Genomic DNA, 18,527 nt, shown 5'->3' on the forward strand with positions numbered 1-18,527 from the left:
TTCTTCCTTTACTGGCAAGGATCAGCCTTGTTAATTTACTCTGCTCTGTCTCTAGGGCCAGGATAACCCCTGTGACAAATTTCAGTTCAGCCGTAGATAACTTCACAAGTTCAGTTATATTCATTGCTCCCATAAGCTGTCTGAGCATCTTAGTTGTATGGGAGTTTACTCACATCTAGCATTGAAACTAGCTTCCTGCAAAGCTGTATAGGAAAGGACATTCCATTCCCTACAGGCTGGGATTTTGTGAGGCCATCGGGGGGGGGGGGGGACACAGAATATTGGGACGGGTGGTGGTGGGGCAGAGGGCCAGTCACCTCCCGCTGCCCAGCGATCTGCCTGGGGGTGGGTAACACCGTCTACAGCTGTCCCGCCCAGAGTCCAATTGAGGCCCTTAAATGGTCTATTACTGGCCAAATAAGGGCCTCTTCTCGCTGACACTGAGATCTTACCAGCAGTAGGGGGGTGGGGTGGGGGGGTAACACTGTAAAATGAGGCGCCCTCGCAGCGGGCTTGGGGGGATGTCCCTCCTTGTGGGTAATTTGTAGCCCACGGAGGATCCCACCAGGAACAACTTTATCCCATGGGACCCTCCTCCCCCTGGACTGCACAACCAACCCTCACCCACCCTCGCCGGGGCCTTTGGGACTGGCCCCGGCGACACCGCCTCACCTACCTGTGTTCCGGGTTTTCACCCCTGGGCCTGGGTCCGAGGCCTTTGCAGTACCGGCAGTGGCCACCTGCCAGCCCTCTGATTGGTCAGTAGCTCTTGGAGGCAGGCTTCCCGCCCCTTTAAAGTATTTAATGGAATGGGGATTCCACCTCCTAAAATTTTGTTTCAAAAGGACCGGAGGATCGCTCCAGAGGGGGTTGCGGGGGGGGCACACAAAGGCAGAGACGGGGTTCCCCCTGCCTTTTTGCTCTGGCGCCCGGAGCCGCGCCTCTCGTACAAAATCCAGCCCAGAGTGTGAATATTTGTAGGCAGCCCTTAGGATGAGAGAATGACTCGCATATTCCCAATCTTCCTGGATAGCAATAGCAATGTTTGACCTTAATAAACACATTCCAAAAACGCCTGCTGCTTATTACTTTTTAAATCTGTCTAAATACACTTTGTTTTAAAATCCAGCACTTAAGAGTATTTTTTCCCCAAATCCATTTGTGTAAAAATTGCCAAAAAAAGTCTCAAAAGATGACCAGAGCCATATGCCGTACACCACATGTGGCCTAACAAGACACTGTACAGCTTTAGCATAACCGCTGAGAATTTGAACTGGCTTAATTTGGCAATATAACCTAGCATACTATTTGTTTTGTTTGTGACTACCTCATGTGGTGTGGATATATTGCAAAGAAAATCCATCTGCTGTTCCAGTACAGTTATTTTCAAGTATTATCACTTGCAATCAAAACTCTTAGATTTACTATCAGTAGTTTTCAGTTAGTGCTTATTTTCTTTTAATGTTTATTGCTGTGTGTTGGTTTTACATTTGTACTGAACTGTTTCAATGCAGTGCAAATTGCATAAATAAATTGCTAGTTTTCAGTGCAGCCTGTACATTTCCTAAAATGTTAATGTTATGGCTTCATTCTATTTTAGGTGGACAACTAGTGGATTAAAAAGCCAGGGGCGACTATCAGTGGGTAGCAACAGAGACCGCGAAATATCGATGTCCGTTGGTCTAGGAAGATCTCAACTCGATTCCAAGGGTGGTGTGGTTGGTGGCACTATAGATGTAAACACTTTGGAGATGGTTTGTAAGTTTTACAACATAAATAACTTGCAACAGCCTGGAATAATCTGTAAACATTTTTAATCTTTCAGTGCCTATTTTTAAATGGGCAGTATCAATGGGCCAGAATTTGCTGTGGCAGGGCATCTAATGGTAGTTATACATGCCCTGGCACCCTTCAGGTCATGTATTTTTGTCCACAAAGATCGTGAAAGTGTGAATTGACAGTACACAGCAAGAGAAACAGGGCATCTTGGATCTGAGTGAACCGGGTCACCAATAGGGTATCTCCTTCATCAATGAGATTTAAGGATTGGGAAATAAACACAGGAAGGACTGTGAAGGAGAGTGAATTCAATGTCAAATCAGGTACAGAAAGATAAATAAAGAGAGGGAAAGATCAATTGGATTGAGGGAGGGAAAAAGAAACAGAAAGGAAAAGTAAGAAAAAAACACAATTTAAAATTTGACATTTTTAAAATTGCCTCAAAAAACTCAAAACCTGCAGAAGCAATCATAATTGTTACTTTTCAGTGCTTGAGGTTGATTCACAGTAATTAACAATCATCATGTTATTAAAAGGGTACTTATGCTAAATATTACTAACCCGAAATACCTGGCAGTTTCAGTTCATATCTGCTTTGCAAATACAGAAATTTCATGACATTCAGTGCATGTCAATGGTGAGGCAGACAGTGAAATGCCGTTTTCGCAAAGCTTACAGTGGAGTAGTGTAATTCGGACAGCAACTTTTGGATATACGCAATAACTGCGCATCTTCCCCTTGCCTGAAATTGCTGTACAATTTATGCAATAATATCAGTGAGTGCAATTAGTCGCACTGTTATTTTGACAGCAAATTCTGGTCCATTTAACTCTTTTGTTCTCCTACTCCCTCCCCCCACAACTCTTAAATGGTGTTAACATTTTATTTCTCTGGTATACAGTTTTATGCTGTCCACTCAGTGCTGCAAATTAGACTGTTGATTTGGGAATATTGTGTTGATTAAAATGTATCACTGTCACCTGCTCTGAATTTTCCTGTTTAAAATCTGGTGCAGCTACACCACAAAGTGCCACAACAGAAATCATGTCTTTAATGATACAAAAGTAGAAAATGCTGGAAATACTCAGCAAGTCAGACAGCATTTGTAAAGAAAGTTACGATGTTCGCTTTTCATAGCTTTTCATCAGTTCATAATTTTTATGATGCCTTCTGTACAGAGCTGGAATCTTCCTGGATTATCGAACATAGCAGTAAAGTCTTCCATTATCTATTAACTCTGTAACAACAATCAGGTTCTTACACATTCATCAGATTGGCAGTGTTTTGGTAAAATTGTTTAAGATACTCATACCAAATTTCCCATCTACTTATTTTAGCATAAGTTTTAATCTGTAATAAAAACAGAAAGTGCTAGAAATACTCAGCAGGTCTAGCAGCATGTGTAGAGAGAGAAACAGTGTTAATGCTTCAGGTCTGTGAAAGGTCACAGACCTGAAATGTTAACTCTGTTTCTCTCTCCACAGATGCTGCCAGACCTGCTGAGTATTTCCAGCACTTTCTGTTTTTATTTCAGATTTCTAGCATCCACAGTATTTTGGTTTATTTTAATCTGTTTGTGTTAACTCATTAATGCTATTATGGTACAAAAGCTTAATCAGAAAATACACCCTTATATAATGATTCTAACATCCCTCTGCCCCCACATCTCCTATTCCATGCAAATCTGCCTACTTTTGTTTAAATAGCATCATTATTAGACTTGGGGGCCAAAGATCAATCATAAACTTTGGTCTCTTTTAAGCCACTTACGTTTTTATATATCGCTAAAATTGAAATTGTATAACATTAATGTGATAATACCACCACCACCTGTAAGTCCCCTCCAAGTCGCACACCATCCTGACTTGGAACTATTTTGCCATTCCTTCACTGTCTCTGGATCAAAATCCTGGAACTCCCTCCCTAACAGCACTGTGGGTGTACCTACAGCACATGGACTGCAGCGGTTCAAGAAGGCAGTTCACTACAACCTTCTCGAGGGCAATTGGTAATGGGCAATAAATGCTGGCCTTACCAGCGACGCTCACATCCCAAGAATCAAGTTTTTAAAAACTATTACACTTATTTGGTATGTTTCACTTAATAATTGTCCAAAGGCACAATATAGAAAGTTGAAGAGCATAAAGCAAGAAATAGGGGAAAAATATAGGAGAATATTTTGAGTGATCTTCTCAAAATTCTTTGCTGGGAAATATCACAGTCATTATAACTTGAATTAGATTAAATGTTCAATAGTTTTAATTTGGCCTAGCAATGGTTTGCTGCTTTGCTTTATGATATAACATTGAAGAAGGAAATGTAAGAAAGCAGCAAAATAAAACAAAATGGCTTTCTCTAATGCATTTATGATCTTTTACATGCCAAAAGGAATTTTCAATATCACTAGTACTGATGCTTTGAAATTGATGGATAACAACTTCATTTACTGTTTGTAGCTCACATCTCAGAACACCCAAACCAACAACCCAGCCATAAGATCCAGATCACGTTGGGTTCCACTGATGCACGAGTTGATTATATGGGATCTAGTATCCTGATGGGAATTTTCAGCAATGCAGATCTGCAACTGCAAGATGAATGGAAAGTCAATCTTCATAATACAGTAGACTTGAGCATGACTGAAAAAAGGTATATGAACTCAATAATTCTGGGCACAATTATATGTGCTGTGGTTGTGTATGTTAAGGCTTTTTGCCAGCTATAATATTGCTTAGAAGTGTAAATTATTTGTACCATGTTATTGTCCCATATCATAGATAGGAAGCTTCTTGTACAATGAACAGTACAGGAAAATATTTACTAATGTCTTTGGATATGCCACATACTTATCGATTTTGGTGCTACAGATATTTAACTGTTGACTGAACTAAGAATGTACGGTTATCTGGGAATGTTTGGAGCAGTAGGGGTGAGTTTCCCATAAATTCCTAAAAGCACCGGGGCTTTGGGTGGGTGACCCTTTTAAGGGTCTAGCATTCTTTCCTGGACTGAACTTACATTCAAAATCTTGGTCCTTATTCCATCTTAAGGAGCCCAAAATTGCTTTCTGGACTCAGGCTCAGAAAATCTGTGAAGATGACGGGCCGGATTTTGTGCTCATCCTGACTGCAGGTTTTGTGGCAGAGTGTGGGGTGCGGAGAATTGAGTTAGAATCGCCCGCCAGGAATCCCAGTTCCGGTTCTCCCGGGGGCGGAATAAACCAATGACGGCCTACTCCCCCAGAGGCCAAGTAAGGGCCTCTTCCCACCGATGGCATCTTACCAGCGGTGGGGGCTGGGGAGTCTCCGCCTCATGGGGAAGAGGACTTGGAAAACTTGCAGGCTTGGGGGGGGGGTGCAATTTGTGGCCAACGGAGGATCCCACCGGGAACAGGTGTACCTCCCAGGACCCCCCCCCCCTCCCCTGCACCGAACGCTAACTCCACTCACCTCTCTTCGGGGCCTTCCAGATTGGACCCGGTAACCCTGCCTCACTTACCTCTTGTCCAGGGTTCCAGTACTGGGCCTGGGTCCGAGGCCTCTGCAGTAGTGGCAGTGGTCACCACTCCTCCACTCCTGGTGGCGCTGCCGATACTGCTGAGCTGCTGGCCCTGTGATTGGCCAGCAACTCTTGGGAGCAGGATCCCCACCCCTATTAAGTCTTTAAAGGGACAGGGATTCTGCCTCCTTAAACATTGACCCCAAAAGACCGGAGGGTCGCTCTGGGGGTCTGAAAAGATGCAGAACCCTGCCTTTTCAGCCTGGCACCAGCAGCCCTGCCTCCTGCACGTAATCTAGCCTGGGTTGGGAGTGGGTTTATTTGGCAATGAGGAAGTATTTTTGGCATGATTATTATATAATGTGCCAATCCTATGCATGCATCTTACCCACAAGGTGAAAGTAAATTCTAGAATTAACACAGACCAATTTTATGAAATTCTTAAGTAGCTGATTACAACAACATTGGCAGAGAACTAGGGACAGTTCACCTGTACTGAAGATAAAAATGGTGTTTTGGCACACATGGCCCTAAAGAACTGGAGAAAAAAGTTAGATAGAAACATAGAAAATAGGAGCAGGAGTAGGCCATTCATTATGGCATTGAACAGGTATTTTGTATCGGTCTTCTCAGTGGAGGACATTAATAACATGCCAGTAATTGACAAAGAGACGAACGTAGGTGAGGATCTGGAAACAATCATTATTACGGAAGAGGTAGTGTTGGGCAAGCTAACGGAGCTAAGGATTGATAAGTCTCCTGGCCCTGACGGAATGCATCCCAGGGTTCTAAAAGAGATGGCGGGAGAAATAGCAGGTGCACTGACGGTAATTTTCCAAAATTCGCTGGACTCTGGGGTAGTCCCAGCAGATTGGAAAACAGCAGATGTGACGCCACTGTTTAAAAAGGGAGGTAGACAAAAGATGGGGAATTATAGACCGATTAGCTTAACCTCTGTAGTGGGGAAGATGCTTGAGTCTATCATCAAGGAAGAAATAGCCCCGTTGGGCAGACGCAGCATGGGTTCATGAAGGGCAGGTCATGCTTGACAAATCTTTTGGAATTCTATGATGACATTACGAGCAAGGTGGACAATGGGGACCCAGTGGATGTGGTGTACCTAGATTTCCAAAAGGCCTTCGACAAGGTGCCGCACAAGAGGCTGCTACATAAGATAAGGATGCATGGCGTCAGGGGTAAAGTATTAGCATGGATAGAGGATTGGTTGACGAACAGGAAGCAGAGAGTGGGGATAAATGAGTGCTATTCTGGTTGGCAATCAGTCACTAGTGGTGTGCCTCAGGGATCGGTGTTGGGACCGCAATTATTTACAATTTATATAGATGATTTGGAGTTGGGGACCATGTGTAGGTTGTCAAAGTTTGCAGATGACACTAAGATGAGTGGCAGAGCAAAATGTGCAGATGACTGTGAAACTTTGCAGAGGAACATAGATACATTGAGTGAGTGGGCAAAGGTCTGGCAGATGGAATACAATGTTAATAAATGTGAAGTCATTCATTTCGGTAGGAGTAACAGGAAAAAGGATTATTACTTGAATGGTAAAACGTTGCAGCATGCTGCTATGCAGAGGGACCTAGGTGTCCTTGTGCATGAATCGCAGAAGGTTGGTCTGCAGGTACAGTAAGTAATTAGGAATTTTGTTCTTCATTGCTAAAGGGATTGAGTTTAAAAGCAGAGAGGTTATGTTGCAGCTGTATAAGGTACTGGTGAGGCCGCATCTGGAATACTGTGTGCAGTTTTGGTCTCCTCACTTCAGAGAGGATATACTGGCACTGGAGAGGGTGCAGAGGAGGTTCACTAGGTTGATTCCGGAGTTGAGGGGGTTGGCTTATGAGGAGAGACTGAGTAGATTGGGATTATATTCATTGGAGTTCAGAAGAATGAGGGGGGATCTTATAGAAACATATAAAATCATGAAGGGAATAGATAAGATACAAGTAGAGAGGATGTTTCCACTGGCAGGTGAAGCTAGGACAAGAGGGCATAGCCTCAAGATTAGAGGGAGCAGATTTAGGACTGAATTAAGAAGGAACTTCTTCACCCAGAGGGTTGTTAATCTATGGAATTCCTTGCCCAGTGAAGTAGTTGACGCTTCTTCAGTAAACGTCTTTAAAGCTAAGGTAGATATCTTTTTGAACAATAAAGGAATTAAGGGATACGGTGGGAGCGCGTGTAAGTGGATCTGAGTCCACGAAAAGATCAGCCATGATCTTATTGAATGGCGGAGCAGGCTCGAGGTGCCGGACGGCCTACTCCTGCTCCTAGTTCTTATGATCTTATGATCATGGCTGATCATTCAGCTGGTTGAGGAAAACTGTAAATTTCAGTAACTTCACATTTTTATTCATACAATTCATTTTAATTATTTTTATTTGTTCTCATCTCCCTCTAGTGAAGTCTTTGTTCATGGAGATCTACAATGGGACATCTTCCAGGTCATGATCTCGCGATCAACCACACCAGACCTAATTAAAATTGGAATGAAATTGCAGGAATTTTTCACTCAACAATTTGATACCAGCAAACGAGCCCTTTCTACCTGGGGACCTGTCCAGTACATACCTCCAAAAACACCAGTAATAAATGTGGAGAGGAGTTCCAGTGAACATTGTGAGAACTACCAAGCTCATTTTCTTGAAGGAAATTTATAAACTGAAAATGTGGATAATTTTTAAATTGTCTCTGTACTTAATGTTTTCTTTCTCATTTGCAGTGCTAGATGCAGCACATCATCGCCATTGGCCAGAAGTGTTAAAAGTGATTGCTGGATGCCAGATCTCCCTATTCCAAATGCCTTTGCCTGAAGATGCAGTACAGCTGGGTGGATCGATGAGTTTGCATGGAAACCACATGACACTGGCGTGCTTTCATGGACCGAACTTCCGCTCAAAATCTTGGGCATTATTCCATCTTGAGGAGCCCAACATTGCTTTCTGGACCGAGGCTCAGAAAATCTGGGAAGATGGTAAATGAAAAACAGCTTTGGGTTGTGAATGGGCTCATCTGGCAATGAGGAAGTATTTTTACATGATTATTATATAATGTTCCAGTCCTGTGCATGCATTTTAGTCTGCAATTATATTGGCATTTTCATATTGATCCAAAATGGATTTAGGTAGTTATTGACACACAAGTTGTAAGAGTCAGGTCACTCTCTAATTCACGAGTGCACTAAAGCCAAGTAGTGTAAGCCCCCACCCCAAAGAGGCTATTGCATCATTTGAGTTTAACTGCATCTGTCGTGAAGTTGAGTTTGAAAAGAGTTTTGGTGGAAGCTGGGTCTTCTGGTTGCCTTACAGACTTAGTATTGAGTCCTTTAATGTTGTGAAACAGCCACTGTTTCCACTCATACTCTCCTAATGTTAAAATGTACCTTCAAAAGGAGCAGATCTTTGTGCATGAACAGGGCTCTCTCCTCGCAGAATGCAAGGTACAGCAACGCCATAACTGAAATCTTGTCAACGGAATTTAACACAGCTACCAGTTTCAGGCTAATGCTGCAGTTTAAATTGTTAATCGATTGTGATCAACTGATGGCAACCAAATATGTAGAACTGTACAGCTCTGAAAGGCACTGGCACTGAGACAAAATACCCTACAAATAGACTGCAAGATATAAGTGCATTACTATTGCTGTACTATCAGATGTGGCTTATTATAATCATCTGGGAGTACATAAACAAACAGATTGGGGGTAAAGTTTCCATTTTGGGCACAATTAGACAATCAGGCAGTTGCACCCAAAATGTGCTTGAAATTGTGCTACAAAAACAAAAAATGCTGGCAATAGTCAGCAGGTCTGGCAGCAACTGTGGAGAGAGAAGCAGAGTTAAAGTTTCAGTCAGTGACCTTTCATCGGAACTGCCTTCTCGGCGTCGGGAGTCATGGCGGGCCTCTCCAGGAAGAATTTTTTTGTGCCCCCCTGGCACGACCCCCGACGCTGGAGGGCTAGTAAAATTCAGCCCAATTATTCTTATATCATGAACAATGTTTGCACCCTAAGGTTTTTCCTTAATGTATGAAAATGAATTTTGTGAATCTTTTACTGCACATTGAATGATTTTTGTAAGTTTTACTACACATTTTTATTTCCAGTTCTATCTAGTAACTTATAGTGTGATGAATTAAACTAGTGTTTCAAGATGTACTGTGCAGTTTTATAATATATATCAGTAATATAATAGCGATCTTGAATACTGAGATAAGATTGTTAAACCACATTTAACCTGATTTAATTCAAAAAGCAATAACGAGTCATAAAAGGCAGTCAAAGTTTCCTTATTGATCGTTATAACACCGGGTAAATAGTTGATACATCTTGGTCCCAGCATTTATCAGAATTTAGGTGGTAATTCTTCAGAATCTCCCCAAGTGGTTTATGTTTTAATTATTAAATGAGATTAACTAAACACTTCAGTTTTTGGGGGGATTTCTTTTACAAAGTAATTCCTGACAACGCAGCCGGCCACTGATGTCATCAAGCGGAGCCAAGGTGCACACATGCGCAGACGGGCTCCTGCTCTCTGTGCATGCGCTGCGTTCCGACTTGCCAGGACTGGTTAGCGCATGCGCCGATGACGTCATCGCGTGACGTATGCATCTTCGGGCAATGCGTTTGGTCGGCCTCTGCGCATGCGCTTTACGCGTACAGCAATGCAACGCCAACGGGTATTCACCCATGTGTCAAGCTCCGCTCCCCCCACCCCCCTCGCTGCTCTCCCCAGCCCGCTCCACACCCCCCTTTGCTGCTCTCTCCGGCTCGCTCGCTTACCCCCTGTCCCCGGCCTGCTCGCTGGCTTGCTCTCTCTCTCCCCCTCCCGCCATTGTGTGCTGCTATGTGTTTAGGTTAGGTTGCCTTCGTGTGATTATTTGAGCAGCTTCATCTTTAGTCCTGGCAGCTGCCTGAAGTCGCAGACTGTGACATTTTAGTGGCACATGCTGCATTTGCGCATGTGCCACTGCAGCGCCACCTAGTGGTAGCATTATCAGCAAACACAGTCTTTCTTTAAATCATATCACATTTAATCACATCTGTCTACCAAAAGTCTTATGTTTGTTTGATGTGTTATCATAGACTCTCTTTGGTCAATTAGATCACAGACCACTGTCCCCTCAACTATACACCTGATTATAACATATTGAGCACACAGCCCTTCACTTGTTCCTGCTAGCAGATTTACCCAAGTTGTTTACTGACCATTAGTGAAACTTCCAGTTTGTACTCATACAACTTCGTATCAAACAAGCGTAACCCAACACATTATTAAAAATTGCTTCTGGAGATCCACTGATATTTAAAAAAAATAAGGTTCTTTCTTGACCACAAGTCACTTTTATTAAGTAGTTTGAGTTTGTCTCTTTTTCCTAGAAATGTAAATAGTTTTTAAAAAAACCCTCATTTAATTTTACTGATTTTTATTGGTGAAGTGGAAAATACCAACTAAATATTTTTATGCACAGTAAAGCACTATATATTATTTCTGCTATTCAACAAAATCAGTTGAAAATTGTAATGAGTAAAATAAAGCTGAATAGGTATATTACAACTGATATAAATGCATTGAGATTTTCATTTTGAAGGAAAGTGAGTTGCTAACCAGGATATCTGCCAATTCTAAAAAACGTAAAATTGTTGCTCTGAATTGTACTTAGCCACAGTCATTTTTTAATCTGCTTAAAGGTGCCAGCGATCATTCAACATACATTGTACAAACACTGGACTTTCATTTGGGACACAATACAATGGTTACAAAACCTGTTGGTGCTTTAGAAAGTCCAATGGCAACAATCACCAAAATTACTAGACGTCGTCATGAAAACCCACCGCATGGTGTTGCAACTGTACAGGAGTGGTTCAACTATGTTACTGCCATGAGGAATGAAGGTAAGAAAGTTTGATAGCTTTTTTTTTTCATGTTCAGTTTTTCACACTCCATTGATTTAATTTTGAGTAAGAACTCCAAACAGCAGAAGACTGACTCTTTTCAGAGTATGATTTACAATACTGCTTTAGGCCACTCTACAGTTTTCTCATTGGCAGCAGTTCACTCCACTGCACAATACCCTTGATCATTTCATATTTTAATTTGCCCACAAAGTGGGAGAAAGTGCCAGCAGTTTTCTGACTTTAGCTTCTAAAAGTTAGAGCACTTTTATGTCCAATTGTTACCATTCGTATAAAGTGATAGTAATATATGCATCAGCAATCATGGGCAATGTGCATTCTGGTACTACGCAAAGATTGTCGGAGAAACTAACCACACAGTCTGACATATTGCAGGAACGTGAAATGGTCCAGCAGATCTTTTAGCTATGCAGCCATGTAAATGGGCTCTCAGCTTTGACATTGTAAAACAGAACATCAGGTTGTGGTGGAAACCAAGGGTCTTTGTTCTTGTAAGACGTCTGCAGAGCTGCAATGCTTTTGTGACCCATTCAAGGTTTCATTAAGGAAGTCTTCCATTCAGCTCTAAAGAGAGGGGGGAACAATACAGCAATACAGAGAGGGGGACAATACAGAGGGTGGGGGGGGGGGGGGTGGGGAGAGAGGGATAGACAGAGAGAGAGGAGGGAGAGAGAGTGATCAAGATCACTCCTGACAGATGGACATCTATCTGCTGTGGGCAGACATTGACTACTTGTGCAAGCAAAAAATAAATGCTAGGTATCTTGCTAAATCAGTGTCCAACATAGTGAAGAGAAAGTAAGTCAATAAATTAGTCTTCTCATTTAAAGCTTCTTCACAAAAAATGCACATTGTTTCTTGTTTTGATTAATAGTAAGATAAATTTTTAATGCCTTTATCTTTCCAAAATTGTCTCAGCGGCCCCCTGTGAAGATAAAAATTGTAATGTGGCCCCTCACACGAAAGGGTTGGACACCGTCTCTCTCTCTGTTCCACCCCCTCTCTCCCAAGCAGCTAGGTTATTTTAAAACACAAGTTTAAAGGTTTGTTGTTGTGTAACCTCATTCTGGGTGGCATCTTTCCATCTACGAAAGATGATGGACGTGCAGCAAACAATCCATTTAGGTGGGTTGTCTTCTCTTGGTACACCTTTGCTGAAGGCCAATCCTTGTGTGGCAGGTTCTGCCACAAGTACTGCACATGTTTTAAAATGGCAAAAGTCACTTAGGGATTGTTTCCATTTCTACGCTCTGGTATACATTGCTTTCACTTGGGCCACAAAATCAGTGACGTGCTGATAGTTGCTGGACTTTTACTTCTATATAAATGTCGCAATTCTGCTGCTATCCATTTGGAATCACATTGTTTTAGAACTTGTGTAGAGGGGAAAACGGGCAAGCAAATTCAAGGAATCTCCAGATGTCAGCACTGTATTTTACCGGACCCTGACGTTGGGAGTTGTGGCGGGGGGCCTGGAAAATGCTTCCGGCAGAGGCCTGCCAGGGGTCTCAATGCCGGGAAGGCCGCGCCCCATATTACCGACGGCGATGTCTTGTGGTAGCCCCTCTGCCGCTTGGCAACAGGAGCAGGATTTAAATATGTTAATTAATGACCTACCTGCACCCATCTGCCGTCCCACTGACATATTCCGGACTGTTTCGTGCCTTCGGATATGAGATCCGATGCAGGACACTGGTGGGGAGGGGGGAGGAGGGGGGAAGCTGGGTGAAACCTTTTTGATTGGTCTAGGGAGCGGTGGAAAGGGGTAAGGTTCAAAGTTTATAAACTTCGGGGGGTAGGTGAAGGTCTGCACCGCAAGGTAAGATTTTTTTGGAGAGGGGGGTGGGGGAGGGTATTGAAACTTTTATTAAGTTTTTCATTTTTAATTTAAACTTCCTATCACTTCAAACATTTAAATTCAATAGAAGGACTTGAAGCCCTTTAAAAATGGCATCGGTGTCTGCGCAGTGGCACTGGACGCATTGCCAGGGATGGAGCTCCCGCCTCCTGCACGTCATGGGGGGGAGCAGTCCGCCCTGGCCATGTAAATGAGCCGCCACACTAAATATCACAGCGGCTCTGCAGAGTAAATCTCACGCATGCGCCCCGCCATTTTATATGCAGCCCTGTAAGTTTCTAATGAATACGAGAGTATGGTGTAATGGGGTTGAGTGATATTAGCAAAATCAGGATGCTGCTAACATATATACAATTTACCGGATAGCTTTAATAAACCTTAATCTATGATGAACTGTCTGTGATTCCTTAAGAAAATCCATGCTGCCTTTGCAGTTTTAAGAACTGTCAGGAAAGACATAGTAAAAAATTATGTTTCAATGACCATGTTAGAATTTTGTTTGTTGCAAATCGGATTAAAGGACAAGTTTTACAAGTATGTCAAAGATCAGTAACTGTAATGTGCATCATTTACAATCCAGTTTGAAGGCAGATAACCTGAGTGGCCAGTCATTTGAAAGTTGTCTATCATATAATTATATTACATTAAAAGTGCACCTTTGCTAACAGGTAAGAGATTTGGCTTGAGCATAAATAGGTTAGTCTGGAGTACAATATTACAAATAGTGACTCAAAATTTTATAACATGCAATAACAACTGCTGAACTTTTTGCGGAAAAGCTTATTGTTAATAATTATCCTGTCAGCTGAATTGGAATCGACAGTGATAGACTGAGATGTAGACATAAGTGAATTTAAGAGAATTGCTTTATTGGAGGAACTGAAGGGCGCTCTTTGTTTGTAATTGTGTTTATCTTTTGTCACTAGCTTTAGTGAGCAAATGACATTTTGTCCATGAGAAGTTCTGTTGTTTTTATATTTTAGAATCTAGGACCTAGTTTAACAGCCTGTCAAGATGAATAAACTAGTCTTGGCTACCTACCATTAATCTTTCTGTCCCTTCCTGCCCCATTTTGCTTTTCTGTTTTATATGACTCTTCTGAATTGCTATTTGCTCCATCCAATACAATTCTCCTGAGTTGGCCATCACTGCCCTGTCTTCAGACACATATTACAAGCAGGTGGATAAGTTGCACAAACATTGACCATCACGGGTTAAATTGTCTTGTGATAATAGCAGTGAGAGAAATAGTCTGTCTTCCTACTGCTAATTTTTCTACTGCCTCATCTCAATAACAATAATAATCCTCCCCTTGAGTTTTATGCTTTATTGGATGAATTTGCACTCCTCACACAGCGTGAATCCAGAGGTCATCCAATAAGGTCCATCTACCACCCTGTGACATGGTATAGCTAGCTTTTTATTCTGTCAACAAAAGTAATTTGCATTGGCATTGCATAATATTTTTCTTGCTAACTAGCTAATACAGTTGTGCTGCTCTCCGTTGATATTTATATGCTTAACTACTTTATAGGGAGAAATGTGTTTTAAATCAGACTGTGTTTTGATGGCATTAGATTGGCTATAAACTTGATATACAAATTAATTACCTCCATGTCCATGGCTGAGTCAGTAATTTTGTCAAGATGTCTATGGTGCCTGTCCCTGGTTGAGATCAGACTTTTCTCAACAGGGGAAGAAAATTGCAGGGAGAGTGGCCCTAAGTTGGTCTTGCACATTTTCAAGAACCTGATTGGAAACCAACATTGGGATGGGGGAGAGGAGAGAGCCTAGGAATGCAGTGACTGCTCTGTCAGTCGGGGATGGTGCACATGTGAGAAAATCAAAAAAAATAATCAAGAGAAAATTCCTGTTTTCAAAAATAAGAAACCCCATGACAAAATTCTAGTACTTTAGAAATCCACCTAGACGCATATTGTGAAATGTGCTACAGTTCTGATTTGGGATTTTAATGTTAATATAATGTGCACATAAAAATTGATCCACAGTCATATTTAGGGAGATATGTGTATCTGACAGAGCTCAAATAAAGTTTAGATTACTGGTTGCTTTACATATTTCTTAGCTTTTAGACAATATAATTGACCTAGAAAAAATTTCAAATTAAATGTAGACCAATTAAATTCAAAGTACCGATTTCTGCTCAAAACTCCCCAACAAATCAAAGTTTGAGTTCAGATTCCTTATTTGTAAAGTCTCTTTTACCATTAGCTTCAGATGTTACCTGTTTCTATACTTACCTTGAAATGCAAGAGGACGTACAAGATAGCAGTTAAGATTCATAAACTACTTCGCAGATTGTAGCTGACTAAAACTTGTAGAAACAGAGTTGGAATGAGTTTCGAGCAATATAGAATCAATGCAGCTAAATTACTCCCATTTTTCCTCCCCCATTCCGTTTAAAGAAGTATTTTGTGTAATTTATATCATCAATTTTTCAGTTCTTCACAGTTATCAAGAAGGTTTTACTGCAGATTATTGTGACTTTTATAATTGCTGTAATATTTGTATTTTGTATTGGTGTAAATGTGTCTATAATTCCAATATGTTTAAGGCTTACATTAAGAGTTAAATTATCCATGGGTTACATTTATGGGAACATTGCACCGCAACCTCACAGCTGCAGTGACCCGGGTTCAGTTCTGGGTACTGCCTGTGCAGAGTTTGCAAGTTCTCCCTGTGACCGTGTGGGTTTCCTCCGGGTGCTCCTGTTACCTCCCACAAAGACTTGCGGGTTGTTAGGTAAGTTGGCCATTGTAAAAATTGCCCCTAGTGTAGGTAGGTGGTAGGAAAATTGAGGGAAGGTGGGGATGTGAGGGGGACAATGGGATTAATGTAGGATTAGTATAAATGGGTGGTTGATGGTCGGTGCGGATTCGGTGGGCCGAAGGGCCAGTTTCGGTGCTGTATCTCTCTATAACTCTAAAAATGTTGAGAAAAGTTCATGCTTCATTGACCTTTATTTAATCAATATTGCAAGTTCATAAGATTGTTGCTTTGTGTGTTTTTTTTTTAAACCAGAGCAAGATCTCATTAAATCCTTGATTTCCAAAGAAGAGAGGTATTTGACTGTTGTACTCTTTTTTTTTAATGTAGAGCTAAGCCTCCTTCGAAATGTTGATGCTAACACCCCAGACAGTAAAGCAACCATTAAAAGTTCCAATCTGCTGAGTGGCTTCCGTGGATCAGCCAACTACAACCATGAGACGGAAACAATCTTTGCCTTGCCAAGGATGCAGCTGGACTTCAAATCAATTCACATGCAGGAACCTCAAGAACCTTCACTGCAAGGTAAAGGTTTGAATAAGCATGTAATCTTAAAAAGACCTTTACTGCTTAATGTGAAATTGTTGTATTTATGAATATATTTTTAAAGCTGGTATGGGGAAGGAGGGAACTACTTTCTGTGTAGAATTCTTTACTTTTTTGGACTTTCTCTTTCCCTGTGGAGAGTTGTGACAACAGAAAACATTACTGAGCAGCTGTTGGTACTCCCTTAGTTTGGCAACGTTTCTATTTCTGATCAGGAGGAATTGATGAATTTTCGGTACTGGTCAATACTTCTGTGCAATCTGGTGGTAGCACTTTCCTTAATAAGATCCAGGACTGGAAATAATTTCACTGCTAAAAGTAGCATGGTGGTAATGTTACAGGACTAGTAATCCAGAGGTCCAGAGTAATACTCTGGAGACATGAGTTTAAATCTTACCATGGCAGCTGGGGGAATTTAATTTCAATTAAATAAATCGAAATAGAAATCTAGTCTCAGTTATGTGCTCAGGACGTCCCTAAGTGCTTTACATTTTATCAAAAATATACTTTATTCATACAATTTGTAAAAATACATTACATATCAGTTCAAATTTAATATTACATAAAGTGCAACACCGTGCATGAGGTGCCTCACTACACTTGCTATTATAGGTTAGACTTAAAATGAACATTTACATTTCATATCGAACATTCTCTGGTACATATAGCCCGAGAGGGTTTTACAGTTTCCAGCCCCTCAGTATACTATGGCAGGAGGGCCTTATAAAGTGGCCTTTTCCCATTGAGCCTTTGCGGTGGCTGCCCCAAGCTTTAGTGCATCCCTCAGCATGTAATCCTGGAACTTGGAGTGTGCCAGTCTGCAACACTTGGTCGTCAACAGCTCTTGGCACTGGAAGATCAAAGTGTGTCTTTCACCGAGTTGATGGTCCTCCTCAATTGTCGTAAAAACCCATCTGGTTCACTAATGTTCTTTAGGGAAGGTAATCTGCCGTCCTTACCTGGCCTGGCCTACATGTGACTCCAGACCCACAGCAATGTGGTTGACTCTTAACTGCCCTCTGAAATGGCCTAGCAAGCCACTCAGTTATCAAGGGCAATTAAGGATGGGCAACAAATGCTGGCCTTGCCGGCGATGCCCACATCCCATGAAAGAATTTTTTCAAAGGTTAATGATTATCTCGGTGTGCGTCCCTGTGAACAATCCGTTGAGCACTGATAGTATTTTTGGTGTTTGGTCACTGTTGTAGGAAACACAACAAACAATTTTCACACAGCAAGGTTCCACAAACAGCAATGTGATGATGACCGTGTAATTATTTTTAGTGGTATTGGTTGAGAGATAATTATTGACCAGGACACTAGGGAGCACTCACCTACCCTTCAGGTAGTTCCATATGAACCATTACATTGACTTGAGAGGGAAGATGGGTCTTGTTTTATCTGCACTTCCAGCAGTACTGCACTCATGTTTCGGCCTAGATAACATGCATGAGTCTCTGGAGTGGGGCTTGAGCCCAGAACTTTCTGACTCTGGCTACCAGTTGGGCCCCACTGTATTTAATGTATCAGAAAACATGACCGTCAAAACCATCCGTGGGGTATAATATGATTAAAATGGTGTTATCACTCTTATATATAATAGAGAGTTAGTTTCATGTGGTGTCCCACATGGAGAGTCAAGATGAAAGGCAGTATTCAAGTTGGGTTTGAAGGCGAGATGATAATTGGATCAGGGTGTGGACAGCAGAGATTGTAAGGAAGGGGAAAGACTAGGAGGAAAAAAAAGGGAAAGTGGGGGAAGAAGGAAAACGGAGGGAAAGGTGGGGGAGGATAAAGTGGAAAGGCCAAAGGAGATGGGGACAAGGGAAAAGATGAGGGGGTTTTCAGAGAGGGTGGGGATGGGAGGAAACCACTAGGTTCTTGCCCAGTGAATCATCTCAGTACAAGGGATGGAAGAGTGCCAATGACCAGAAAATTCAGCCAGCTATTGGGATGGGAGTGCTGAGGAAGGGGAATTCTGATCAGTAGGAGTTGGGGGGTATTGAGGCAATGACAGCAAGCCATCAGGGAGTAGAATAACAGCCAGTGGTGGGGTTATGGATGGGAAATCCAGTTGGAGGGGTTACTATAAAAGGAGAAGTAGTAGATATCCTTGAGATGAACTAAAGC

General features: G+C 41.9%; 1 protein-coding gene across 14 annotated transcripts in view; it reads left to right on the forward strand.

The window, feature by feature from the left end:
• The window catches only part of kiaa1109 (KIAA1109 ortholog), a 637,888-nt gene that overhangs the window by 600,807 nt on the left and 18,554 nt on the right, over window positions 1-18,527 (forward strand). For all 14 annotated transcript variants that reach the window (XM_068042417.1, XM_068042485.1, XM_068042453.1 and 11 more), the window contains 6 exons: window positions 1,601-1,758; window positions 4,236-4,428; window positions 7,694-7,911; window positions 8,015-8,266; window positions 10,982-11,185; window positions 16,182-16,376. In XM_068042417.1, coding sequence (XP_067898518.1) covers window positions 1,601-1,758; window positions 4,236-4,428; window positions 7,694-7,911; window positions 8,015-8,266; window positions 10,982-11,185; window positions 16,182-16,376 — 1,220 coding nt within the window. The remainder of the gene's footprint in view (window positions 1-1,600; window positions 1,759-4,235; window positions 4,429-7,693; window positions 7,912-8,014; window positions 8,267-10,981; window positions 11,186-16,181; window positions 16,377-18,527) is intronic.

The sequence above is a fragment of the Heterodontus francisci genome, chromosome 1, assembly GCF_036365525.1.
Source record: "Heterodontus francisci isolate sHetFra1 chromosome 1, sHetFra1.hap1, whole genome shotgun sequence".
Taxonomy (NCBI): Eukaryota; Metazoa; Chordata; class Chondrichthyes; order Heterodontiformes; family Heterodontidae; genus Heterodontus; species Heterodontus francisci.